At 57.6% G+C, this 27,229-nt stretch overlaps 2 protein-coding genes and 1 long non-coding RNA gene across 13 annotated transcripts in view; 1 reads left to right on the top strand and 2 right to left on the bottom strand.

The window, feature by feature from the left end:
• Positions 1-10,603, bottom strand: part of ST3GAL4 (ST3 beta-galactoside alpha-2,3-sialyltransferase 4) — a 32,766-nt gene extending 22,163 nt beyond the window's left edge. The window contains exons 1-3 of one of the 6 annotated variants that reach the window (XM_057316641.1): positions 10,435-10,603; positions 3,081-3,167; positions 1,827-1,896 (exon numbers count right to left, since the gene is read on the bottom strand). In XM_057316641.1, the coding sequence (XP_057172624.1) occupies positions 1,827-1,896; positions 3,081-3,133 (123 nt within the window). In that variant the 5' untranslated portion in view covers positions 3,134-3,167; positions 10,435-10,603. Of the gene's footprint in view, positions 1-1,826; positions 1,897-3,080; positions 3,168-9,977; positions 10,168-10,434 lie in introns of those variants that run through there. The other 5 variants (XM_057316640.1, XM_026505427.4, XM_057316644.1 and 2 more) reach the window with 5 other exon arrangements.
• A 260-nt stretch (positions 10,604-10,863) lies between these two features.
• Positions 10,864-17,365, top strand: LOC113260179 (uncharacterized). Of its 2 annotated transcripts, XR_006410215.3 has the most exons (3): positions 10,864-11,111; positions 11,246-11,412; positions 11,520-17,365. It is a non-coding gene; the product is annotated as an uncharacterized LOC113260179 (long non-coding RNA). The 2 variants fall into 2 exon arrangements; XR_008960872.1 differs by having other exon boundaries at positions 11,246-17,365.
• DCPS (decapping enzyme, scavenger) overlaps positions 14,509-27,229 on the bottom strand; it is a 40,810-nt gene continuing 28,089 nt past the window's right edge. The window contains exons 4-7 of one of the 5 annotated variants that reach the window (XR_008960867.1): positions 25,971-26,084; positions 17,176-20,779; positions 15,833-17,071; positions 14,509-15,264 (exon numbers count right to left, since the gene is read on the bottom strand). Coding sequence is in view for 1 of the 5 variants with exons in the window: in XM_026505432.4 (XP_026361217.2) it covers positions 18,562-18,828; positions 20,669-20,779; positions 25,971-26,084 (492 nt within the window). In the remaining 4 variants the exon portion in view is untranslated. Of the gene's footprint in view, positions 20,780-25,970; positions 26,085-27,229 lie in introns of all 5 variants that reach the window. The other 4 variants (XR_008960869.1, XR_008960865.1, XR_008960866.1 and 1 more) reach the window with 4 other exon arrangements.

Here is a 27,229-nt window from a genome sequence, read left to right as displayed (position 1 = left end):
GCCTGTCCCCTGGGAAGGGCGAAGCCAGGGAGACAGGCCCTTTCAAGATTGTTTCACATCAGTAAGACTTCCAACCAACCAACTCTCCTCCAAGGAAAAGGTTAGCGATGAGGGGAGGGGAGGGCTGGCTCCGCACTCTAGGTGCTGCTGGGGAAAGGTGCTGACCCTCCGGGGGAGCAACAGTCCCTCGGGGCAGAGCCTGGAGCAGAGCAGGTGGGAACGCTGGCTGGCCGCTGTTATCAGAGATGACCCACGCCCACCTCTGCCCCCAGGCTCCCCCACAGGGTAAATGTGCAGCCACAACCCAGGGCCTGGAGGCACCAGGAAGACACTCTGAACCCCTTCTCAAGCGCACCGGCTCCTGTCCGCTTGGACCCTCCTGTGTCAAACACCAACAAACTCATCTCCACGGAAACACACGGGCTCTGCTCAAACACAGGCACACCCAAACCCCACACTGGAAACGCACGGGAACAAGCGACCCCTACACGCACACGTACACACCTGCACACACCCCTCCTTCCTTCTCCTTCCCTGCCCATCCCCCCGACATACAGCTTCCGAGGTCTGCTGGGCCCCCTCGGCCAGGGCACTCTCCTCCCCCATCCTGCGGCTGAGGGCACTGCCCACCCGGCTTCAACTTCAGCTCCCGCTCCGGCCCGTTTGTTTGTCAGGCTGGAGGTCCCTGGAGCTACCAGCCAGGGAGCTGGAGCTTGCTGAGGAGCGGGGAGTGGCTAAGCCAGCCCTCTGGGATCTCTTCACCTCGGAAAGTTGGGTAAAGAGAAACCCTGGACTCCTGGCCCTGGGCCGGGCCAAGCCCAGCTCCCAGCCAGGGAGTCCCACTCCCGTCCTGCTCAGAGCTACCTGGGGAGGTGGAGACTGGGGGAGGGGGGCTGCAGGAAAGCAAATGGGAGGAAGATTCACGGCCTCGTGTAAGGATGTCCCCAGAGGGCCTAGGGAGTGTCCCAGGGCAGCCTGGGACCTCAGTCACGCATGGGGCAGAGGCAGCTGCCCCCGGGTGGAGGGCACCCCCGCCCGGCACCCTCACTCACCATCCTCCTGGCCTGGCCTCTTTGCACGGGTACCTAACCTTGATCCCTCAGATGTCCTCCTGGCCCTCCCACTCCCCCCACCACACACACACACACACACACACACACACACACACACACCGGGGAAACTCCTAGGCCCTCCCCTAGCCATCCCCTGGCCCCACTCAGGCCTAGCCCCGAGGCATTAGCAATTTCAGGATCATCCCAGACCTGGGGGAAGGTGGTGGGAGGGCCAGGCACAGCTGCTCAGGGCCTGAGGACCGAGGATTCCAGAGTCTAGAGCTCGTTCAGCAGGTTTGGGCTTTGCCCACACTGCCTCTCCTATAGGACACCTCCTGAGCAGACACCCTAAATCTAACTGAGGGCAGCCAGGGGTCAAGCCCAGTGCCAGAGCACCAAAGTCTGGGGCCTTGCCGGCAGCTCCTCCCCCGCCCTTTTAAGAGTCCTCCTTGTTTTCAGGGTCGAAGCCTACAACCCTGTGAATCCACTGCAGCCTGGGGACGAGCACTGCCCTCAGGGCCAAATGGAATCCAGAGGTTTTTTTTTTCAAGGAAGCCTGGTGACAGAAAAGGACTCGGGGAAACTGAGGCCCAGGGAAGACGCAGACCCTGAGAAAACCCAGGAGACCATGCAGCCGCGGTGGCCCTGGCCCCACCTGAAGGCCCCACGGGTCCTCCTGCCCTCTTCCAAGCGTCTGTTTTCTCCTGCCCCGGAGCTGGCAGGATCAGGGCCCTGGGGCAAGGTACCTCCCACCCCCAAGCCTGGCCGGCTCACCTGGCCTTCCCGGCCTGTCAGTCCAGCTGTTCCGGAAAGAGAACATTTTCTTCTCACTCTATTTGGACAGCTGCAGGGATAGTGATGGTGAGAAGAGAATGTCTGATTACTGAGGGAGGGGGCAGTGCGGGGACAGGGCCACAGGGCCTCTGATGGGGCGGGCAAAGGACTGGAGCTGGGGGGAGGTCCCGGGCGGGAAGCTAGGCAAGGGAACCAGGTGGGGCCCGGAGCAGCCTGACAGGGTACAGGGAATGGCTGCCATTCACAAAGAGGGTCGCAAGAGGGGCTTCCGGAGCCAGGCCTGGGACCTGGAGTCTGGAGTCTGGAGGCCCAAGAGCAAAGGAAGAGAATGACTCCCTTCTTTATGGAAAGTGTTCAGCTACAGGGTGGGGCTAGGGATGGCCCCTCCGGCCCAGCCCCAAACCCTTCCCCTCAGACCGATCCCCAGCCCCTCCTCAGTGGGTCTGGGGTGGGTGGGTGGGTCTCAAGGAGAGGAAGACAAGGCCTCGAGTGGGCAAAAGTCAGAAGACCTAGAAATCCAGGAGGCGGGAAGTAGAATTGTAGGGTCAAGACACACACGTTTCCTCCTCTCTCTCCTTCCCAATGGTCTCTCTCTCACTCCCCTTCCCTCTCCTCCCCACTCCTGTCCCCTTTCCAGCCATCCTGTCCTGGTGTCTCCCTGTCCCCATCTCCACCTCCTCCTGCCTGCCTCCCCCCAGCTCCCCACCCTCGGGTTATGTAAGGGGCCTGAGAACAACACAGAGGGAGCTTTGTTGTCAAACCAAATCCATACGGAGCCGGAATCGGCCAACGCAGCTGTTCCCCATTCCCTCCGCCTTGGCAGAGTCGAGACGCTGGGCAGGAAGCCCCCACACGCCTCCATTTTCAGAGGTAGGGGGCAAACGCTGGCCCAAGGGCCCCCAGGCAGCTAAACGGGTGGCCAGAGATCAGTCATCCTTGCGTGGGACCGCAGCAGGGGACCAGCTGGCCCCCAAGACAGAACAGAGCCCCATGCAAAGCCAGGGTCACAAAGACCACAGAGAGGAGAGCTCTGGGCTAGAAGCAGGCCCGGAAGGGGGAACACAGACTCACACAGGCCCACCCGCGTTCTTGTCCACACACAGATGCATGCCCATGCTCTCTCTCCTGCACAACCCACGTACACACTCATCCACACACAGTGTGCAAGCGCGCGCACACACACACACACACACACACACGCTGGCCCAAGCACCACACACCATGTGTGCTCACCTGAAAGGTGTCTGAATGGAAATCTCTTCCCTGCTCTGACCAGCCTCCTCCATCCCAGCAGGTCCCTCTGGGGAAAGAGCTGGAGCTCTGGAGAGAGGAGGGCGGAGGGCAGAGGTCAGAAGCCAGAGAAGCTGCACCAGCCAGCTCTTCTTTGGAGACCCTCAGGCTCCCAGAGGAGCTCCCACCTTCCTACCCCAGGAGGATGTCCAGGGAGGTGGGTAAGGGCCCAGGGAGCCGAGTTCAAGTTTACTTTGAGTTTACTCCGGGCTGGCACTGTCCCTCCACCAGGCCCAACTGCTAGAAGAACCATCTCACTTGAAAATGCTGGAACTGCCAACCCCAGCATTCGTTCCCGAGCCTCCGCAGCCTAGCAGGGCGCCTCCCCAGCCGCTGGAAATCCAGCCGCCATGTCAGGCCCACCGGGATGTTGAGGCAAGGGGGTGGGGGGCACCGGATGACCACAGGGGAAAGAAGAGGTGTCAGACACGAAGGGAGAGGGAGGAAGAGGGAAGAAAGGAAGCCAGAAAAAGGACCAAGGAGCAGACCAGCGGAGAAGGGGGACAGTGATGTGGGGAGAAGGGTCCACACAGCCCAGGAGGACGGGCTCCCCGTCTCCAAGAACACACTCTCCCCTGCCAGGCCTGGGCTAGCCCTCTCCGAGGACGGGGCCAGTCCAAGAGAAGCAGGACGGCAGTGGACATTTCCAGAGCATGTCCTAGCCCACCCCGTCCTCCATCGGCCATGCCCCCGGGCTTGTAGCCTCGCCCATCCTGGTCTTTGGGGCCGGGATGACATCAGAACCTCAGAGAAAGGAATGAGATGAGGGCAGGGGGGGATGGAGTGGCAGAGGGACCCAGGGTCACTCCTGAGACCGGCTCCTCCTGCCTGTGGGGAGGAGACACTCGGAGACCAGCAAGTTACCTTTTTGAGGCTCAGCTCCCTCATTCGCAAAAAGAAATAATGACAGAGCAGCTACGGTGTGCCAGCACAGCGCCAGGTGCTAGGACACTGCGGGGGGGGGGGGGGGGGAGCAGTCGCGGCTCCTGCCCTAGGGTGACCTCTGAGGCCTCTCCCAACCTGCAAATGTTTACCTCCCTTGTGCCTACCCAACCTGGGTGGCGGGGCAGATGCCATGAGCCCAAGTCACAGATGTGCTGATGGAGAGCTAATAACCACCAGACATTTGCCCGAGGTCACAGAGCTGGGAGCAGACAGAGAGGAGACAAAGGATGCCATCAGCCGTGGCCCCTGCCCGGCCACCTGCCCCTGGCCGCTGGGCCAGCCGTCAGACCCTCTTCAGCTTCTGGGCCCCCCTTTGAATCACAGAAGACACAGCGGCCAGCGTTTACAGAGCACCGGATTCCACGCACTGGGATGTCACTGGAAATGTTCTCTCATTCAGGAGTGTGGGCTCCTCAGAGGAGGAAGCCGCCCGAGGCCAGGCAGCCGGGAAGGGAGACACGCAGGGCACCGCCACCACACCACCCCCAGCACGGCTCTCCCCCACCCCCGGCCCCGCGTGTGGCAAGAGTGGGACCCCAAGGGGGGAGGTGGCAGCCTGCTGGGCGGTCGGCAGGCTTCCGAGAGCAGAGCCTCGGGTTGGATGCTGACAGACACTCGCCACTTAGGAAGGTGGTGACCAATGGCACCCAAGCCATACAGGGGGTGGGGGGGAAGACAGAGCAAAGAGGAGGAGATGAGAACACACGAGGCATGCTACTGGGAAAATAAAAGTCTTAATGGGTCAAATGGGGAGGGGGTTCAAATAAAACTCTTTAAAGCCCAGAAACGGTCTGTCCTACTTTCCGATGAGATTTTATATGGAGAAGGCATCGAAGTGCAGTTGTCTGGGTTGAAGCATGAACAGGGGTGAACCCCACCTCCTGAGTGGACACCGGAGAGGGGCTCCACCCCTAGGGGCACCTCTCTTGGGCCCGAATGGGAGGAGAGTCAGGACAAGAGGGGAGATTAGGACCGTCTGTGCAAGGACCTCAAGTTCGGGCTGAGGAGGGGAGACAGGAGCAGGCACGGGACCGGCTGTACCCCGGATGGCTGGAATGAGGGGCAAGAACCCCCTGAGGGGGCAGACTCCTGTCCATCCCTCCCTGGGGTTCCTGCCAGCCTCTGCAGTGCCTGGAGAGGCCCCGGGGACGCAAGGCAACAGGCTGCCAGGCCAGGCCCTTCTCTGACAGACAGCTCACCTGTCAAAAGGGCAGCTTTCTTCCTTTGCCCCAGGAAAAGGAGGAAGGAACACAGTGAAGACAAAGAAAACCCAAGGTACATCTTCCATTCATTTATCAAACAAATATTTACTGAGCTCTTACTATTTGTCATCCATCATTCCAGCCATGAAGAATACAGCAGTGAGCAAGACAGACAGGTTCCCGGAGCTTACGCTAAAACCCTAAAATCTCAGGTAAGAAAATACCTTCAAAGTTTGCAAACCCGCTCTACACTACGCACGTGCCCCTCCTGCTTCTCCTTTGGACTGTCCCTGTCAAGGTCACTGGTCTATGCTTACACACCTTCGACGATGGGGGCTGTGCCTCCTCCACAGGCAGAAGCACTCTCCCGAACTCTCCGGCTGGCCCCCCTGAGGACCCTGCTGGCATCCCCCCCCAACCCAGCCTCGGCAGCGCCCGAGGCCAGGGAGTCAACAGAGCATCAAATGCACTGTGAGAATGTGCAGGCTTTATTTTATATCGTCACAAAATAGAAGGATGCCTCGCTGGCTCTGCTCGTTCTGAGTCAATGACCTGGGACCGAAGGAAACAAGCAGGCCCCATTCTCACCTGTCCAGAGCTCCCGGGTCCCTCCGCCTCTGCCACCATGACTGCCCTGCTCGCCTCCCTCCCAGAAGCCTCCGGCGGTGGTCCCCAGGGTGTGCCCTTGCTGGCCCCCACTTCTCTCCTGCAGTCCCTTCCAACCAGGCCTCCCGCCCCCAGACCTGAGCCACCTGCAAGGGGCGCCTGTGGGTGGGGCAGAGGGGAAGCTCACCCTGGCACCGAGAGAGCTGCTCTTGGAGAAGCCAGGCCAGGACGGGTGTCCAGGAGGGCCCGGAAGCAAAGGTGCTTCTGCCTGCCAGGGATCTGGGGAATGCCAAACGCTGGACCCTGGGAGCAGCCACGTTGGCCCAGGTCCCGTAGCTCGGACCTGTAGGGCCCCTCCCCTTCCCCACGTATCCCCACGTATCCCCACGGTTGGCGGCTGAGGCCTTGCAGCCCTGTGGGCGGCAGCCGGGGAGCTGCATTTCCAAAGGAATAGGAGCCGGTGGCGGGGCGGGCCAGATGGAAGCAATTACGGGGGGTGGGGGGAAGCAGGAGAGGTGGGGGCCAGGAGGGCCTGGGAGGGCTGGCCGCGGGGACGGAGAGCCGGAGAGTAGCCGAGGGGCCTTGCCCCGCCTGCCCACAGAGGGCGGACCAGCAAAGCGCCTGTACTGGGGCAAGGGTGCCTCGACAGGCAGGGCGAGATGGGGGGTTCGGGTCAGCAGAGAGGTGGGGTTCGGGTCAGCACAAAGAGCTCAGCACTGGGAGTCAGGAGGCTGAGGTTGTGGTCCGCCTTGTCACCAATGCACTGTGGCCTTGAGCAAAGCCCTTCACACCTCTGAGCCTCTTGAGAGACCAAAGGACGGGGAAAACAAGCTTGGGGGAGCAGTGGAGAGCTCAAATGAAAAGGGCAGTTTTCCAAAACAGGCGTAGATACAAGTCCCCGCTCAGCTGCTTAGGAGCTGTGACCTTGGCCAAAGTTTCAACTTCCAGAGCCTCCATTTCTTCCTTGATAAACGGGCCGAATGAAAGGTGTGCAAGAGACTCAGGCAAAGTGATAGAACTAAGTGCTCGGCACACCTTCTCCTTTCTTGTTAAGCTTGCCGGGCCAGGCTTTTAAAAAGTGCTCGATTGATAACACGGTGAGTACTTGTGTTCCTTGCTAAGTCTTTTTTATTGTAAGGACAGGTGTTTATAGAGGCTGCACGGGCAGAGGACACGGGGCAGATGGTGGACACAGGAACGCTGCTACAGCCCCTGGAACCCACACCCTGCAGGAGGGTTTGGACCCAAGGCAGAAACAACAGTGTGCGGGCCCAGCACTCTGCAAACGGGTCCCCGTCCTCTCCAGCCACCGCCAGCCTCCCCACTCCACCTGGGGAAGCCAGATCCGGGAGTCCCTGACCCACTCGGCTGGGCTGCAGAGGGAAAGTCCAGGCAGGAAGAAGGACCCGTCCTACCACACAAGGACAGCAGCTTCTGGGCTTCGGCAGCCCGGCCTTGTCCCACTCGAGGCCCAGGTAGACACTGAGGGCTTCACCAGGCCTGCACCTGCCCTCGGCCCTAGCAGCAGCCCCTCCTTCCTGCTGGGCAGAATCTGGGGCCTCAGATTCTAGAGTCATCCCAGCATCTTTCTACAGAGCAGCTCTGCAGGCTGGGGTGGGCAGAGAGTGTCAGGAACTGCCTGTGTGCCTCCTGATCCCAGGCGAGGGGCCAAGACCAGAAGAAAACCTGCAGTTCTGGATGCTGAAGGCCCTTCTCACCCTGGAAAGCAACTGACCCCACGCAACCCGTTGGCAGAGCTCAGCCCCTGCTGGGCTCGGGGGCACCGATCGGAAGCCCCGTGGCACCTGGCTGGGGTCCAGGTACCACGTACTGCTGCTCCCTTACAGCTGCATTCAACCACTTCCTCCATCTGTAGCATACATCGTGTCACACACACACATACCCCGGGACGCGGCAGAGGTCAGGGGTGATGCTGTGGCCAGGGGTGGCCGACAGCCCACCCAGAGGCCCTCAGAACACTCATGCAGGAGTGCTGAGCACCTCTGGGAAGGAAACACCAAAGGACAGATGGAAACAAAGGACCACAGCCTCCAAAACCTGCCTACCCTCGTCTTTTCCTCAAGGCAACCTGAGGTTTCAGGTTAAGGACCCAGATCCTGAGAAGGAAGGCAGGCCCTGGGGGTGAGGGAAGCACCAGCTGGCTGCTGCAGGGGGAAATGTCTCACCACAGGGCAGCTGAGGAGTTGGCATGGAGGAGCAAGTTCTAGAAGTTTTCAGGGGGCCCTCCCCTCACTACCTGACCACCCTGCTCTCCAGAGCCCAGGGTCCATCCCAAGGGCTCGGAGCTCAGCTGGGTTCTGGTGCCTGCCTTGATCTCCATCTGCAGACCTGGCCCTCAGCCTCTGGAATGTTCTGTGACACCGATCTGGAGGGTCCCTTTCAGGAACCTGAAGCTCTCCCTCCCCTGTGGGCTGGAACCATTTTGTATTATTCTAAGGTACAGTGACCCCTTCCCCAAGACAGAAGGTGTAAACCATTCTGCGAGGAGGAATTCACAGCCCCACTGAGGCAGCCTCTCTGAGGTGAGACCAGAGAATGTGTCCAGATAGGGCCCGGGGGGCACCCAATGCAGGGCAGATGCCAGGCCAGCGCGGGGGAACTACAGAGTGACCACAGGTGAAGCTGGAACAGAAAAAGGGGTGTGACTTCTCTGCTCCTGCTGGGGAAGGGGGGGGGTCTTTCCCAGGATTTGTTACAATTCCAGAAAGGATCAGATTCTTGGTTCTACACAGAAAACTGGATCCTAAAAGGGCTGGGAGGGTGGAGGGGCCAAACACCTCTGTTTCTAAGGAAAGGAGAGCGAGTCACCGCTTTGGGTAGAGAAGGTGGCGAGGGAGAGAAGGAAAGACAGCCCAGAAGGCACAATGGGCTTCCATGGCCTGGACCTCTGCTCCCAGGAGAGGGGGTCCCTGCTGTCCCCAGCAGTAACCCACGTCTGGGCTACAGATGCCGTTGTAGCCCACAGCCCCAGCAGGTGAGTCTTACTTTCCCTTCCTAACTTCTTCCAGCTATGCTCCCCTCCTCACCCCCTCAACATGGGCTGGGGAGGGGAGGGGGGACTGGCCCCAACTCCTGGCTCTCCTGCAACCGCCTGATGAAATCCAGGGCCCACCAGACAGCCCAAGAGCTCCCCTCCCAGCGCAGTGATGCTGAGGGATGGTACAGAGGGTACTCAGTGGAGACAGGAGCGGAGCAAGGTCAGAGAGCCCCCTCCGCTCAGCAAGGACAAAAGACCCCACAAGGTAATTTCTAGGCCCCCCAAATAGCCGGTGCCTCCCAATCTCTGGAATTGGGGGCAGCTCCGGGGGGTAAGAGTGTGAGAGAAACACTACTAGCGGCACTTACATACCTCTCCCTCTGTGCAGGCACCTTTCAAAGCACTTCACACATACCAACGTATTTAAAATCACCCTGGCAAATGCCACGGCCAGACCTGGAGGCCGCGGTGGCAGAGCGCAGCTCGGGGGAGAGCAGCATCGCTTTGCGCCTCATGTGCCAACCCAGCCCGGACCAGGCCCGTTCCCAAGGTTCTGCGAGGAAGAAGTCAGCCTGAACTTGGCTTCCTCGCTGTGCCTCCCTCCAGTGGTGGAAAGCTTCCCCGAGAAGCCTGTGGGGGTTCCAGCCTGTGGGTGGCCCTGAGGTCAGACAAGCACAGCTGAGCACCTGAACACTGCCTACACCCCCCACCCCCAGCCTCCCAGAAGGAGCCCCCTAAGCCAGGCCCTCAGGACCTGGTCTTGGAACAGAGGAAGAAGCAGCAGCAGCCAATCCGGCCTCCCATGGCCCAGACAGAGCTTCCCCCCAAGACTGGAAAGGGAGGGGGCAATACTGGCAGACATGGGCAGGCCAGGAGGTGCCTGCCAGCAAGGGCCCCAGGGAGGCACGCAGAGCAGACAGCGGAGCCCAGGGGTCCTGTCGCGGCTGTACCCCACCCTCACCCCAACCCCATCCCTTCCCACTGTCCACCACACAGGCAGTTCTGAGGCACAGGGGCCTAGGCCCAAAGGCCCCCACGCCGGGGACGTGGTACCCCGGGCACGGCCAGCCTGCAGCTGGCAACTCGCACCTTTGGGCTCCGCTTGGTGACCTTGTGCCTCCAGCACACGGATGGACCCAGCGAAGCCTGTCACCTCTAGCCAAGCCAGCCCACGGATCTTCTGGACTCGATGGGGGCAGTTGTGCGAGACACCAGGGCTCAGAGGATGCTGACGGTGGGGACGCCTCTTGAGCAGGGGCGCAGGGGTGGGGGCTAGAAACTTTGCGGAGAAGAGGACCATCCCGGTGGCTCACTCCCAGGGAGAGAAGAGCACCGGCTTCCCGCGAAAATCTGGTCCAGAGAAAGGGATCCCGGGGCTGTGGCCGCCCCACCCCGGCCGGCTCCGCGCTGCGCCCACGTGCCGGGCCGACCACCTTCCCGGGCCGCGGCGCGGGGCGAGGGGTGGGGGGGGAATCAGACAGCCAGGCCCCCGCGGCGCTCCCGCCCTCCCCCCGGACCCCACGGGGACCGGCCGCCGCGTACTCACCCTCGCGGGTGGAGCGGGGCGGGGCACGACACTTCCGCGCACAGCTCGGATCCGCTAGGCGCACGGGCTGGCGGCGCGGCGCTGGCGCGGCGGCTCCGCTCGGCCGGGTCCCTGTCCCGGGCGCGGGGCCGGCCTGGGAGCGGGCAAGTCCGCCTGCGGGGAGGCGGGGGCCCGGGCCCGGGCGGGGGGCGGGGAAGGGGCCGGACACGCTTGCGCACACGGCCGGGGAGCCGACTCCGGGGAGCTGGCGGGCTGGCGGAGGAAGGGCGGGGAGGAGGAGGAAGGGCTGGGGCGCTGCCTCGCGCGGGCGGGGCTGACGCCCGCCGGCCTGGGACGGTGTGGGAGCCGCGGAGGCCCGGGGTTTTTTTGGGGGTGGGGAGGAGGCCAGTGGCGGGACCGGGGGGCCGGGCGTGCGGGGCGGACGCGGAGGGGCGGAAGGGGAGGCCGGATGGGGTGAGGGTAGAGCCCGGCGGGCGCTGCCTGTGAGTGGCGCCAGGATGGATGTGCCCAGCGCGGCCTCCCCACACTCTCCTGGGAACAATGAGACCCAACAAAGGGTTCTCGGCTCTCCCACGTGGTGAACCTCGTCCTTCGCTCCCTCGGCAAAGTGAGGCATGGCAGGGGGAGGGCCTCGTTCCGGGAGCCCACCCGCCAGGGCCCCAGGGCCCCAGGACCAGGTACCTGGACTTAGACCTGGGCCTCTCCTCTGCCCTCGTCTGCACCTGCAGGCCCCAGATGGCTCCCTCTGCGGCCCCTCTTCTGCACACAGATTTTGGCCTTGAGAAAGCTTCTCGGTTTCTGTTCCTTACAGAAGGCGCCAGGCACGCTGTCGCCAGAGGAAACCCCATCAGGCTCCTGACCCTACTTCCTTGGGCTCAGACATCCCCCATCAAGCCTGGAAACCATGCAGGCCCAGAAACCCTAGTCCAGAAGTTACCCCCAGGAAACCCACAGCCCCCGAGGCACTCTCTTTCATAGGTGAGTGGTTCTTCCATAGGTGAGTGGTGTTTACTGAGCCCCCCTAGTGGGAACAGCCTAGTGCCGGAGGCTCCCAGGAAAGTCTAAGACCTGGTCCCTGTCTCCAGGAAGCTTACCGTCCAGCCCCAGAAAAGAGTGCTCACAATGCACTTCTGTTCAAGAATAAGGCAAGAAAGGGGCGCCTGGGTGGCACAGCGGTTAAGCGTTTGCCTTCGGCTCAGGGCGTGATCCCGGCATTCTGGGATCGAGCCCCACATCAGGCTTTTCCGCTATGAGCCTGCTTCTTCCTCTCCCACTCCCCTTGCTTGTGTTCCCTCTCTCGCTGGCTGTCTCTATCTCTGTCAAATAAATAAATAAAATCTTTAAAAAAAAAAAAAAAAGAATAAGGCAAGACAGGATGTGACTAAGTGTGAGGTGTGAGTAACGGACAGTAAGTGCAAAGGGGGTTCAGAGACATGCCGGCTCCAGGTTCCCTTCGGATGAAACTGGAGGGCTTGTTTGTTGAGAACGGATACCTCAGGAAGTGGAGAAGGCTTGGGTGAACCGTCGGCCTCCAAGTTCTCCCACAGATGACTGTTCCGTTCTAAGTCACACCTTGCACAGGGGTTCTTCCTGCCTTCTACCAACGTCTCACTTAGTTACGTTTGATTGCTGCCGTTGGCTTGGTCCGTCAAGCATTCAGTCAACAAAGACTTCACTGCGTTCAGCTCCAGGCCTAAACTGAGCTTAGCTAGGTAGAAAGAACCCAGTGATAACGCCCTGAGCGTGTCAAGGGGAACAGGGTGCTATCCTCCCTGTTTCACAGGCAGGAAAACTGGCCCAAGGAGAGTCAACAGGTGCCAAAGCACCAAGGTGAGTCTGGCCCAGCTGAACGGAGACTCGGCCCAGCTTCTAAACTCTGCTACCCCTTTGATGAGCTAGATCTAAACACAGTCTGCAGCTCTTGCTAAGTAAACGTCACTCTGCCAGAGAACAGAACTGAAGGGCCAACTCTCACGCCTGGAGACCTGATTCCCAAATCTACCTCTGTCACTAAATTGCTTTAGTTTTATTCCTGGGGAAAAAAAATGGAAATAACTGTGTTTAGTCAAAGGGTATTGTTGGTATTAAATTAGGCAGTGGACAGGAACTCGCTGTGCAAGCACCGTGTGCTGTGTAAGTGTGTGTTATATTTCGCAGGCGGTATCCTTCCCGAGCCTGTAGAGGTAGTTGGGTCTCCTCTCCTCGGCTTATCCCAGGTTACTGGGTGCCCAGAAGCTAACTGTAATTCTGACTCCTCCCCTCAGGCCGCACTGTGCTTACTCATGGTCTTTCCCCTTCGGTTTCTTAGTGGCACAACCAGATGCTTAGCTGGCTGCCTGGAAGCCATATCATCAGTGGGGCAGGAAGGAAGCAATTCTGGTGCCTTTTGATCTCAGCCAAGGGGTTCTAGAGCCGTCTGAGCACCACCCAGCTCCTTGCACCTTTGCAGGACCCTGCAAGTTAGTTGTTCAGCAAGAGGAAATGGGATGAAGCCAGCGGGGGGGGGGGGGGGGGGGGCGGGGGTGCGTTGGCTCCTTGGGACTGTTCTTCCCCGAAGCTAGCTGTGCCAAGGACAGACCGAGACAACCTGCCGAGCAGCAGAGCCTCGGTCCTGGTCCCGTTTTGAGCCATACTGCTTCCGTTCCTTTTTCTTCTGCCTCTCTTGACCTCTCTGGCTCTGTCTCCACAGCGGAGGAAGCAGGGCAATCAGAGGGGCCTCAGGAGCAAAGGGAAGGAGCAGAGGAGCGAGGGGCACCATGGAATGGGCAGGTGCTAGTAGGCCGGGGAAGCCGTGGCCCGGGAGGCTCTTCCTTGGCAGGCAGTGGGTGTGGGTAGGAGGCCCGGAGCCGCTCGACAAATGTGCCTCACAGGCTTCTGGCTCCTGTCCCTCACATGTGCCATGTTAGCATCCTGCCCACCAGGAGGAGGGCACAGCAAGATGCCGTGTGAGGAAGAAATAAACCCAATCCAGCATCTCAGACGCTTTTAAAAATAGCAACTCTGGGAGGGTAATTCAGCTCCTATTTTTATCAGATTTATATGGCCGGACCATAGCGCTGAGCTGTTCCCAGGGTTCTCAATAGCAGGCAGGGAACATCACTGTTGTAGTGTTAGAAACCTGCCGGTAGGCCAAGGCATTCCAGGAACCTTTAGGCTGGAAGAGATCCCAAGAAGTCATTGCGTGCAGCCCTTGCCTCTGCTTGGGGCCACAATCAATGAACCACAGATCGTTTATGGCTGGCTTTTTTGCCTAAAAGTCACTTGGTGTCTGTGCCTCGACCACATAATCTAGGATTTCACAGCCCTTCTAATCAGGAAGTTCTTTTTAATATCTAGCCCAAATATCTCTGGTTACATCCTTTTCGGTTCTTCTCACAGCAGAAAAATAGCTAACGTTTACCCAGTGACGACTACGTCCGCAAAATGCTCTTCTTTAATCCCCACAAAACCCCTCATGGTGGGCACTCTTAGCATTCCTAATTCGGGAGCAGTCATGTAACTTGCCCACGATCGTACCTGGGGAATGGGGCGGATTCTGTGCCAAAGCCATCAGACCATACTGCCTCCCAGACAGCTGCCCCTGAGCTTGGACTTTCATTTCTTCATCATGGTCCTGAAGGACAGACCGGCCAGTGTTCTCATTGCGCACGTGTGCGTCACGCTAGAAGCTTGGCTCCACATCCCAGCGTGCTGACCCGTGGTGCCCCTGACTGCCAGGCCCCGGCTTGTGCAGGCCATTTGGCTATCAGATGTAACCTAGAAATTTGTCTTCTCTTTGCATAAGGTCTCACAGCGCCCACTGCTTTTTTGAAGGCATCCACCACTCTTGTGATTACTTTGTAATTAATGCCTGTATTCCTCACTAAATCATAAGCTCCGTGTGAGCTCTATCTCGATTCTTACTTAAAAAAGAAAACAGTCGGGTAGATGTGCAGAACGTGTGTATTGAATTGAAACACTTTAAACCGATTCAGTCCCTGCTTATTTCGTAAGTGGTTAAAACATGGTAACTTCAAGTTCGTGTAGCTTTCAGAATCCAATATCATTTCACTAATAATAGCATTAGAACAAACACAGGGTTGCCAACATTTATTTTGCTGAGTGAGGATATTTTAAAAACAACTACCGTCAATTACTGCCATCTTCTTCTTTAAAAAAGGACATTTTAACATCATATATACATGGTGTTAATGAAGATTTTTGTCTTTTCTGAGAAGGCAAAGTTGGCAGTCCTGCATCAGTCTATTCAAAAAGAAAATATCCTGTTCTGGATATGGAAGTATTACAAGAGAACCAATTTCAATTTCAAATATTACTTTGTATGTAAATGTTTCTCGGTTTGTTTCTTAGCACGGGGATCTGTATTCAACAGAGACTTGGAGAGCGGAGCTTACAAGTCCCACTGGTTCCCAAATGTGATTTTCCTCCGTTTCATGAAGGAATGTTGACAAATCCAGGACACTCAGCAGTTTTGCTCTATGAGGAAACTTTTGGGCAAAAAGAAAGGAGCCAAGGAACAATAGCAGTCATGCTTCCTTCCTCTGCCGCCAAGCCGAGGAGACAGTAGGCCAAGTACTGGGGGCTGACAGCCAGTTGCGGACACGTCCAGGATTCTTCTGGGAAGGGTGACATCTCCTACTGCTCCAGCAGAGCAGGGACACAGGCACGCACAGGGAGGGCACGCAAACACAGAAGTCTTCTTTGCAGCACGCGGGACAGAGGTATCATGCTGCCAGAGAGGGGCTGGCGTCTGCTAGCTGGTGAAGGTGGGGTCGAGAGATACTGGATCTTGCTTAGGAAGCTTTCTCGGGGGAGGCAGGGTATGGGGTTCTGCAAAGTGACATCAAGAGGAAAGCTAGGGCATGGGTGCCTGGGTCGTGCAGTCAGTTGAGCGTCCGACTCTTGGTTTCCACTCAGGTCATGATCTCAGGGTGGTGAGATCGAGCCCCGCGTTAGGCTGTGAGCTCAGTGCGGAGTCTGTCTGGGAGTCGCTCCCCCCACTCCCTCTGCCCCTCCGCTCATGCTCTCTCTCTTTCTCATCTCTCTAAAATAAGTAAATACAAATCTTTAAAAAAATAAACAAATAAAAGAGGAAAGCCAGGGCAGAGAGGGGGGTAGCTCTCACCCTGCGGCCCCTAGACTGAGAAGCAGGAGACCTAGATTGAGTGGAGCTCCTTTACTTGAGGGGAAAGCCCTGGGGAGGGGGGAGTGTGACCCAGCTGCTGTGACCTACTCCAGTCCCCCAGGGGCCTGTGGTGGAGGGAGCTGCGCTTGGACGCCTGTGGGCCCTAGGAACAGACTCCCTAGAACTGACAGGAAGTGGCATGTGGTCAGAAAGCTTGGGTCTTCAAGAAGAGGCCCTCTGGCAGTTCAGATGAGGTATAACAGAGTGACTGACCCCTTGACTCGGCCATTTCCTCCCTGCAGCTCGAGGCCCCAGGATTCAGGTAAGACAGGGTTGCCGCGAAGACAGGGTCTCACGTGGTGACCAGGGCGAATAGGCGTATGTCAGAGACTCAGCAGGATCCATTTCATGGCCCACCACACATCTGACCGTCCGTTTCCTGGAGGAGAAGCAAACACTCTCGTGGGCAGTGACACTGGCCACTGCGGGGGCCTTTGGGGGCATGAGGCCGAATTCCTGAGGTCTTCTTCCAGAGCAGCTTGCAGGGCCGCTCTCTGGGCCTTAGTGACGCCCGCTTCAGTCACCAGGGGAGAAGCGACCCTCTTCTCTGAAAGCAGAGTTGGTCCTGACGGAGGAGCGCCTCCCAGCACCACCAAGGAGCAAAAGCCTTTAGAACCTCCCTCTAGAACAGCCCTCGCCTATGGTCCCACTGAGCTGCAGTCCCAGAGGGTACAGGCTGGCGGGTCTTCTTGATCTTCCTATTTCCAGCGCCGCCTTGCAATGCGGGCCCGTGCAAGATGTTTGGTAGAAACCTGATGGAAGGGTGAGGAGGCCTGAGAGGAAGGAGGAGTGATGGGACAGATCAGGCTGGGGAGTCAAGTCTGGAGAGGCAGGGAATGCCTTCGCAGGCTTAGTCCCAGGGAGAGAGAGACCCTCGTCCCCTGGGAGGCCCCCCAACGGTCTTCTTTTGGGGTCAGGATTGGCCACCTGCTAGTCTCTTCCAAGCATGCACTCCATGTGTGAAACCCGATGAGAGCCCCACCAGCAGAACCTGATCTGTCAGCGGGAAAGGATGCTCCCGGGATTGGCTCCCTCCGCTGTGTCTGCAAGGAGGGGCCTCTCTGGGTTAGCATCCCCTCCACTCCTCTGCTCCCCTCAGTGATCTTTGCGACAGTTCTTGTACGTGGACAAAACAAGCCAGGGGGTCCCTTCAAACCAGCCAGATGTTCCGCGGCTTCATCTCCTGCTGGGGGAGGAAGGCAGCTCCCACCCAGTCCACCCTCTCCCTGGAACCAGCCCCCTTCGGCCTCACCGCCTTATTCCACTTAGGCTGTCCTGCGAGATGCTGGGTCAGCGACCCTGCTGAGCACTGAGATTCCACAAGCATATTCCATCGGTCTTCCTAGGGGGAACTTGTACACCAGCCTCTCCCACATACCTGTTTTCAAGGTAGCTTCCCAGGTGCTGCCTCTTTTCACTCCTATGGTTCGCCTGGCTGGCTGCCTCGGTAGCCTGGAGGGTAGGAGCTTCGTTTTCCCAACAGTTAGAGCATTGCCTGGCTTAAAAGTCCATCAGTAAGTCAACATTTACCAGAAAGCAACGCAATCACGCATTACCTTTACACAGCAGGACACTTCAAGGATCCTCATCCCTGCTCTCTTTTACAAATGAAACAGGCTCAGGACGCATGGGGTCTGGTCCAAGGTTATGGGATGAACGTCAGCGCACCGTTGGTTCACCACTTACCAGTCTCTGGAGCCGTGCCTGGCCTGCAACATGCGTTTAATAAACCTGACTCTGAATTGTCTCCTGGTTCTCTCTCGGTCCGGGAATTGCAGAATACGGGCCATCCCTGCCTTATACTTCCCTCTTATCACTTAGCAGAACCCAACATCCTTTCCCCCGCCCCGAGAAAGCCTCCTAAGGAAGCAGGATCCAGCGGGGCTGAGGGACTAACTAGCAGACGCCAGCCCCTCTCCGCAGTGTGGGGTGCCTGTCCTCTACTGAGATGAGTGCCTTATGGAGCCAGCTGCGTGCCCTCACCTGCGCACCTGTGACGTCACTCTTCCCAGATAAGCCCCCCATGGCTCCCTAAGGCCACCGGCCTCAGACACTCTGAAGTCCCTTCCTGACCTCCCGATTCTCTGAACAGGGACCTGTGTCGCTGCTCACACCTCGAGCCCCTCAGAGCTTTTGTCCTCCACCACAACCGGATCATTTTGCCCTTGACAGGCTGTTTTGTATTTGGTCTTCTGGCTGCTCTAGAAGAGTTTGTTTTGTCTTCCTCCCTAGATAACAAACTCAAGGCCAGGGGCTCACTGACCAAATAACAGAGGCAGAGGCAAGCTTTTTGGGGCTTGCATCATCTGATTCTTATTAAAACCCTCCCACTTCCAGGCGGCAATCCTTCATCCTTGTCAACAAGTCTATCGGCCAGGTTGACTCAACACACGGGAGATGCGATCTCAGTTCTGGGGAGGCCAAGAGGAAGCACTGTCAAAAACACTCTATAGATTATTTCCAGAAAGTTTTTGTATTTCCAGAAAGTTTTTGTATTTGGTTTTTTGGGGGAACTCCTGGACACGTGGGCCTCGAAAACCATGAGTTAGAGACACCAAATGGGAAGAAGGAAGGGGGGCATGAGAGCACAGTAGGAAGGACCGAAGACAGGGAGAGGCATCGTCAGATTCGGGACACGGAAATCACCGAGGATGGTGTTTACTGGGATTTGGAGAAAGCCATTGGCACACATCCGGGTCAGCTGTAGCCACCACCCCAGACTTGGCTCCTATCCCAGGGTCTTTCTACCCTGTTCTGCCCACGCCACCTGCCTCCCCAGGCATCAGTCCACACCAAAGGAGACCAATACTTTATTCACATACTAAGGAATAAGCCAGTAAAAAATACATTTAAAAAAAAATTCACTTGGTGCTAAAAATCCAGCGGTCCCTCCCCAGCCCACCTCCGACATCTGTGTTCTTTGCACAGCCCCTGGGTCGGACTCAGCTTCTCTGGGCCCCCTGCAGGAGCTTGAGCAGGGGGTCGTCAGCCCTGAGGGCGAAGGTGAGGGGGCGCTGCCGGTAGTGCTCCGGGTCACACTCCAGGTTCTCGATCACGTCCTCTAACAGATGAGCCCGCTCCACCCCCGAGCCGGGGGCCTCGAAGCCCAGCGCCGTGAAGTGCACGTGCAGGTGGTGGTAGGAGGGCAGGTAATGCAGGTACACGCGGAGACGGTCTCCCTGCACCTGGTAGCGCTGCAGGATGGCTTCCTGGTGAGAGGGGGTGGCAGGAGAGGGGTCACTGTGCTGCCCGCAGGCCCTCCTCTGGCCCGAATCCCTGACTGGCCTCTGGACAGCTGACAAAAACCCTCCAGACAGCTCCCTCCCCACAGTTCGCCGCAGGTCCCTGCCTTCCATTCTAGGGAATCAACAAAAGCACGTGACAGCAGCAAAGCGGGGGCTTTTCTCCTAAATAAAGGGAACAGTGGCTTCTGTCAAGGTTCCAGACTCCAACCTCGATAAAACACCGAAGCTCCTCAAAGAGTCACTGCTGGGACTCTAGAAGTCCCAGTGCCTAAGGACAGGCCCCAGATGTCCAAGACTATGGGGACTGTCCTCCACGGGGATGACTGATGCCGACTTTAAAAAAGAACAGAGTGGAGCTGGGGAACAAGGGTGACAGGGATGCGGCTGAGCCAAGGCTGGGTGGAAGAGAGAGGACAGAGGAAGGCACATGGGACGGGCTGCCCCAGAAGACCTAGGGAAGGTCTGCTGGACTCCGGTGGAAGAGGAAAGCACCGACTCTAACCCCGACTCCCTCTGCCCACCCCCCACCTTGTTCAGGGGTAGGGCTGTTTCTACCAAACTCCCCTCTGGAGCCTCCGAGCCTTGGCATTAAAAGGAGACTCTGATTTCCACTGTGGGCAAACCCCTGAGGAGGTCAGAGGTGAAGAGAAAAAGACAAGGGCCTCAGTGGGCTCAAAATATACCCCACAATTACATCCTGCACTTGGAACTCGGCCTGGGGATCTCTGCAGTGGTGTGAGGCCAAGGCCGGGGCACCCAAAGGCCTCCTGGGGATAAGTACGGCTGGCCTGTGAGGGCGAGGCTGCCCGAGCTGCCAGGGCAGGTGGAGCGTAGGCCCAGCATCAACCTGAGAGAAAGGCGCCACTCTGCCATCCAGAGGCTGTTTCACAAGAGAAAGGAATTACTCCACAAAGAGACGGGCAGCCAGAGAGGCAGTGATGTGGGCAGGCAGGAGGGAGAAGGCTGGGTAGGGTGCCGCGGCAAGGCAGCTGGGGTCAGAGGTCAGCAAAGAGCAGATGCAGGAAAGCCCTTCCCCCAGGCTCGCGGCAAAGCCAGCGAGAGCAGCTCTCCGGCCGGGCCCCTGGTGACTGCGGGCCCCGGCACAGGGGCAGTGTCTGTGAACGCCTGAGTGGAAAAAACTCCGGGAACCACCCGCACAGAATGGGACTTAGCAGCATTCCATCCACACACCGAGGCCCAGGGAGGTGAGATGATGAGTCATGCTCAGGGTCACTCAGGTGGTGAGGGTCGGAATGTCAGAACCAAGACCACGACCCAAGATTCTAGACTCTCTTCCCTCACCTCCAGGGCTCCTCTTTAATTTCACATGAGCCAGCACATCCCTGCACCAGGTACCCCGGAATGCCAGCTGCTACAGAACTCGGGCTCTGGCCTCGGGGCAGAGGAGGGGGTACGTGTGCGCACACATCAGAGTCGGGGTCCCATCTGCCCAGCAACGGGTCTGGCACAATGTGACTGTCAGGAGCAGACACAGGAGATCCTGGGAGAGGAGGGGGACACCTGCAGGAAAAAGGCAGGGAGGCAAAAACGGGAACCCAGGCAGAGGAAGGGCGGCTGAAAGCAGAGTGGGAGGGAAAGGCAGGACCGGGAGGGAAGGGCAGGACCAGGAGACAAGGGCCTTGTGAGTCCATCTAAAGAGTCTTCGTGGGGTTCTGGGATGGGCAGCCAGAGAGAAGGCCCGTTCACAGATGGACTTCTGGGAAGGGTGAAGGGCCAGAGAACACCTGGGAACTGGAACAGAATTCCTCTGGGCTTCAGTGCGGATTTGGCCACGGCAGCTCACCTGGCCCTCCCGGAGAATGTTCCTGAGCAGCGGCAGGTGCTCCGCAGTGAGGTCCCGGAGCGATCGGATGCCCCGGCGATGGCAGATGGCAATCAGGTACAGGTCATCGAGCTGCACAGAGATTGGCAAGGGTCAATGAGGCTCCTCGGTGGACAGAGCCAGGGGAGGCCGCCAATCCTGGAATCCTTCATGGCAGCCAGGAAGCGCCTGCCCCCAGGCCTGCTGCAGTGCCAGCCACAGGCGATCCCAGGGAGCCCAGGGCAGGACCGGCCCCCAGGCGATGGGGGCCTCCACATGCCTGGGATGAGTGGGACAGTCTAAGGACAGAACTTCTGTTTATTCTTCCTACTCAAGGATATCATATGGGAGTATTTATATACTCACAGAGCTGATGGGGGATGGTAGGAAGGAGAAGGTTCAAGAAAGTGCCAAGGACAACTCTTTCCCTCTAAGAGTTTATGGGCTAACAGTCTGCACGTAAGTAGCTACTACAAGACAAAAAGTGACAGAAGTACAGGAAGAAAAAGGAAAGACTGTCTAGCTAGAGTGATCCAGACAGGCTTCCTGGAAGAGGAGGCAGGGGAACCCAGGTCTTAAAGAGGTAGTGTTTAGAGAAAGGTCATTCTGGTAGAAGGAACAGTGGCAAAGGATCAGAGGCAAGAACGTATAGAGCATGTGAGGGGAAGAGTAAGCAACCTGATTTGTCTGGGGTGCAGTGCAGGGGAAGGGGTATAGAAGGATTTGAAGGGTGAAAAGGGACCCTGGGGCCAGCTCGGCAATGAGCTCCACCGGAGTGCTAAGCCTTTTTCTCTCTTCCCCTATGGCACAGAACTCAGAGAGCACCCTTCCTGCTGTCCTTCCTGAAAACGGCGCCTGGCCGAAAACCTGGAGGTTATAACAGTGCAAAGAACCAAAGTCAACAAGGTCTTGTGCCAGAAGGGGAATGAACTCTTCCTCTGCCCAGAAAACCTTCCCGCCCCTCCCTGCTCACTCCAACCCTGGCCCTGGCCAATTATCACATCCATGTGCAAGGCAGGCCCCGGATGCCAGGGCTCCACAGAGCAAGGCCCCGGGGGAACCCCGCGGCACTCAGCCCGGCAGTCTGAGCTGCTACATTCCTCACGGAAATAATCTGGGGTCCATGAGTCACCCGACCAAACCCCCAAGGGCCCCAGTTTGAAAACTGAGGAGGTTTCCCATATGGTGCCTGTTGTCCAACTGTGCCTCTTCATGCCAATGTCGTCTCTTCATACCATAGACATTCTTCTCGAACAGTCTGGGCTCTCTGCCTCAGACCTGCTACAGATGAGCCCCGTGGGAACCTCCCAACAAATGGCTAAACTGTGCCTGCCTAAGCCGTAGTCTGCCCACAAGCCCCTTCTAGACTCTCCCTCCTTAGGGCTTGTGCCCAGGACATTTTCTTTCTCTCTCTCTCTCTCTCTCTCTCGCTAGGAGCCCAAGAAGCTGGAAACAAAACTGCTTGAACTTGGGGTGTCTGCACGCCTGTCGGTATCTTCAGCTGTTCTTATGTGTCACTGTCACGGACTCTCAGATAATAGTAGCATTTGTTTTAGATGATGTCTGCTGACAAATCACAAACACGACATTAAATCACACCTCTCTGCTCCACAGGCATGGAATGAGGCATGAAGCCCGCTGCTGGGTGTCTGCTCACAGGCTGCGCCAGACAGGGAAAAGAAACCCATTCTTTGACAGCAGACATGGCCCTACATTTTCTGCAGGCCGTTCAAGCACCCCCACACCCCCCCGCCCCCAGGCCCAGAGAAAGAGTCTGAAGACGGCTAGACAAGGAGCTGGTAAGGGTCTCAGATGGGATCCCCGAAGGTGGCCACCAATCACTCCGGGCAGGCTAGACACTATCAATCTCTTTTTACAACACAGGAGCAGAATCAAAGAAAGAGCTTCCTGGCAAGGGGCAAGATGGAGAGTGGCTGGAGCCTCGAGGAGCCATCTCTCCACCTCTGGAGTGACCCAAAGGAAGAGTTTCTTGGTCTGGGCACTTTAGATCAGAGAACCTACCTGAGATGAACTGAAAGTAGACGTTGTGTCCACAGAGACAGATCCGTATAGACTTACATACACAATATGAGAAGACTAGACCTGGAAAGAGAGACAAAGAAATCCTCTCTCCTGAGAAACAGTCCCTTCAGGGGGAGGGAAATGGAGGAATGTGGGCTGAGGGAAAAGACTTCCACTGAGCTATTTGTACTACTTGGCATTTTTACTGCGTTGTCTGTGAGGAAGGAGCAGAGGGCTAGCCGAGCACAGAGCACAGGCTGACGCCCCACAAGCCCCCGCCCCCCAGGTGGGATCTGTGTGACATTCCTCAGGCACTCCCCGCTGCCCTAAAGCCAAGGGAGGGAAAAGCAAATGGTTAACTTAGATTACACTCGGACAGGAATCTCCCTCAGTTTACAAAGGTCTTAGTGATTTACAAGAAAAAGCCTTCTTATCAATAACCTAACTTCCAGAAGGAAACTCCTGTCTTAATGTTAATGCTTTGCTAGAGGGAAAGACAACTGTAACTTGACAATGGCAAGGCCTCCGGTATCTTTGTAGGTCCTCTTTAGCATAGGAAAGTTCTTTTGAAAACCTCCCTTTTTCCTTACCCCCAACTCCCAAGTATATAATCAGCCACCCCTCACAACCCTGGGGCAGCAGCTCTTCCTGCCCACGGGTCCTGTTCCCGTGCCTTGATAAAACCACCTTTTTGCACCAAAAAGAGCCTCAAGAATTCTTTCTTGGTTGCTGGCTGCGTACCTCACCTACATTCCCAAACGACATCACATGTATTAACTAGACCTAAAAAAGAAAGAAAAGAAAAGAAAAGAAAAGAAAAGAAAAGAAAAGAAAAGAAAAGAAAGAGAGAGAGAGAGAGAGAAAGAGAGAAAGAGAGAGAGAGAGAAAGAAAGAAAGAAAGAAAGAAAGAAAGAAAGAAAGAAAGAAAGAAAGAAAAAACAAATAAAAGAGAATATACAGGCGATGTCTTACAAGAACTGGGGAAGGGATATTACAAGCTCCAGGGAAGCAAGATTCTCTAGCAGACATTAGGCATTTGACAAATACATGTGGAGTGGACAGATGGGTAGACAGATGGACAGGTGGACGAAGAGGCTCTCTCATCCTGGGTCAGCAGTTGGGAGCGAACTTTATATCCTTTCGGGAGAAACAGCAGCAGGAGGAGATTCCAGGGTGGTGAGGAAGGCTCCTTAAAGCAAACACCAGAGTACCCCTTTCCTCAGTACCCCCTGGTATAGGAACAAAGAAAAGAAGTCCAGGCCGGGTCTGTCTTGCCTGCTGGCCACACTGGCAAATTCTGAGGGAGATGTCGACAGCGTTCAGTCACAAGCCAGGGATTCCAGACAATGAAATCCGGCACCACCAAGAGACAGGCGCTAATTAAGCAAAGGTTAAGAACAATTGCACCTGTATGGCCATCAAAGGAAGTCTGACATTTAAGGGGGCCTATTCATAAGCCCCGAGGGTGAGCCGCCCCAGCCCTGTGGCCGGGAGCCCAGTGTAGTTCCTTGAAGACTTTTCTGTCTTAAGGGGACAGACAGACAGAAAGGGCAGTTCCACTGGCAGGCTTAGCAGGATGCCTGCCAGCACAAGGTCAAAAGAACAAAAGTTTTCTTCAGCCTTCAAAGATCTCGTGAGAAGATCTTAGAAGTAGTTCCTCCTACCTCATGTCCCATCTCCCATGACCCAGTCTGTGACCCAGGGCCTGCGGGCACAGGGCTGCTGAGGCGACAGACAGGGGGCTTCCAGAGCTGTACAAAGGCACAATCCAGAGCTGTCACCAGCACTCCTTATTCTGTGGCCTTGTCCCAGCTCCCCAGACAACTCCAGAGCCAGGCCTCGCTTCCGCCCTTAAGGCCTGTGGTGGGGATAAGCTGCAGGGCTAGGGGTGGGGGGAGTGGACCTCCACACCACCCTACCGGTGGGCAGTCACCTCCTTTGGTCTTACCGGGCTTGAACAAATCACCACTAAGTGCTACAACTTCTGAAAACTCCCTTCCGAACCCCTACGGTTACTTCAGGAACTCCCAGGAGCCTCTCTTAAGAGGCAGTTGGCACTCCCTTGCCTGCGCGCCTCTGAGCTGAAATCCTGTCCCTTTACTCCACCCACAGGCCCTCGGCCCACTTTCTGGGCAGTGAGGGAGTGGCATGGTAGGTCTAGAAATCACCAAATCAAAACCGAGTAAACTGCCAACGAGCGTCGTTTGGGACCCACAGGCAGGCCACGACTGAGGAAGGAGGGAAGGTGTGCGTGGAGCGGCCAGGAGCCAGACTCCAGAACAATGCCTGTATGTGAGGAGCCCAGGACGCAGAAGGGTCTACCCAGGGGCAGCACGGCAAACCCAAGCTCAGAGACTCAAGATCTGACTTGGAAGAGAGAGTTTACCTACTCTCCACTTCCTACCCAGCAATCCCATGTCTGGCTTCCTCGGCCTCACAGCGGCCCCTGGCTCCACCTGTGGAGCCTGGCTCAAGGCCGCGCTCCAGGCCAGGGTGGGCACAGCACTTCCCACCACACGGTGCTCTGCCTGTCGCTGATACTGTCGGCATATAACAGTCCCCCTGAAGAGGAGGGGGTGCACTACGGCTGGGGTGGTGGCTGGGGTGGCGGGGGGAGGGCGGGGGGCAGGGGAAAGAAGAGCGAGACAGAGGGAGGCTGCAGCGAACGAGAGAGAAGGTGAATCAGGTCAGCTCTGCTGGAAACCTGCTCCTTACGAGCGTGGAGTGAGAGGCATGGAGACGAGGAAACCGAGCTGAGAGGCTCAGGTGGAAGCCTGAGCCACTGGAAGACCCCTCTTGGCCGCAGGTGGTGGAGGGGACCCCTCCTCGAATGGGTGGTAGAGGGGACCCTTTGGGTTGGCTGCCATGGCTCCTTCCTATCAGCACTTCAGATCGCGGGCATGCCTGGATCTGCTGGAGGCCAAGGGCATGGAGAGAATGTAAACAGTCCTCCTCAGGGTTCCAGGTGCTCCTGGAAGGGAGGGCGGCGGCTAAGCCACTTGGCTGGTTAAAGAATGGCCCATGTGGTTGTGGATGCAAACATCACCCTATTCTTCACCCCCTGGGTGGGAGGAGAGCCAGGAAGAACCCTAAGCTGACACATGAAGGTGTAACGTTTGTGCCCGGCTCGGGCCTCCATTGTGGGCGAGTTAACACCCGCTCAGGGAGAGACCAGCATGAGACAGAAGGGCAGGATTAAGGAGGACCAGCAACCAGGAGCAAGTCCTGGGAGACCAGAGAGTCCCAGCAAGAAAGCTTTTACCTGCTGTTGGTTCCACTTGAGATCGGGGATGAGGACAAAGCCATCGGAGGGATCTGGGTTCTCAAAAACAATCCGGTCAGCTTCCGCCTTCTTATCGAGAATGTTGTATACCCACTGGAAGGAATGGGGAAGAGAGAGGGTTCACATAGCTGCTCACGACCTCCGGGGAAACACCATACATGGGGCTAGGTGTGCTCTCTTGGGCCCCCCTAGGGAGGACAGCCAAGCCATAAAGGGCCACTAAGCTCGGGGGGGTCTACACTCAGGCTGCCTTGTCCCCATCGCTCTGCTCTTGGGGGGCCAGAGGAGATTTCCCCTCTCCCACCACAGCCATTCCCTCATGGGCCATCGCAGCTCGGACTGGGGGGACATGCTCCACTTGGCCTCACAGGCCTGGTCTGCGTCCATCCCCTCCATGCCCCCAGGACTCTGGGACGGCTATCTCCATAGACCCCTTCCCACTTTATTCAGGGACCACAGGCACAGTCGCTCAAGTGGGGAGCTCCTTCTGTACAGCGGGGCAGGAAAGGCTGCGGTCCCAGACATGGATGTGTGTGGGATTCCCCCCCGGCTGGGTGGGACTCTCGCTAGTGGTGGGCTTGGTGCCTCGACCCACCCAGAGCCACAGCAGTCTCAGCTGACACAGGCCCTGCGTGACACAGCAGAAGTGGCACAAGCCGGAGACAGCAATTACACAGACCTTTCCTGTCAACCCAGGGCCTCCGGCACCACCCCCGCAGACCTTTATCAGCCGCTGACAGTCTTCAGAGAACCCTTCCTTGAGTTCTGTGTGGATCCCAAGGATGTCCTTTTACAATTAGGGTCCTGGTGGCCTCTCTGAAGAAGCCAGCCTGCAGGGAGGTTAAAATAAGAAAGGCCCTGTTCTCACAGGGCTCAAACCCACAGACCTCCTCTCTCCTCTACTTCCCCAGAGCTCTGAGTCAACTCTCAGCTTGAAATCTGAGAGAGGAGCCTGCCGGAGCGCCAGAGACAGGGCAGCGGCCAGGCTGGCACTCAGAAGGGCCTCCCAGCTCGCTGAGGGGGCGGATCGGGAGGCCATGGCACCCACACAACCAGGCCAGTGGAGGGCTCCTCTGCCCACTCCCAGAAGTTTGGGCACGAGTGGGGTCCGTGAAGGCCAGGGGCAGTGGGAGCTGGTCTGGAGTCTGCACACCTCATCCCGAGTCCACATCCCCGGCTCTCGGCCGGATGGCTAAGGTCAAATGTGACGATCTGAGACAGAGAGGAGGGAGCAGAGG

This window comes from Ursus arctos, unplaced genomic scaffold, assembly GCF_023065955.2.
Source record: "Ursus arctos isolate Adak ecotype North America unplaced genomic scaffold, UrsArc2.0 scaffold_22, whole genome shotgun sequence".
In the NCBI taxonomy this organism is placed as follows: Eukaryota; Metazoa; Chordata; class Mammalia; order Carnivora; family Ursidae; genus Ursus; species Ursus arctos.
Note: the sequence above shows the minus strand (reverse complement) of the source record. Positions and strands in the feature narration are given on the sequence as shown.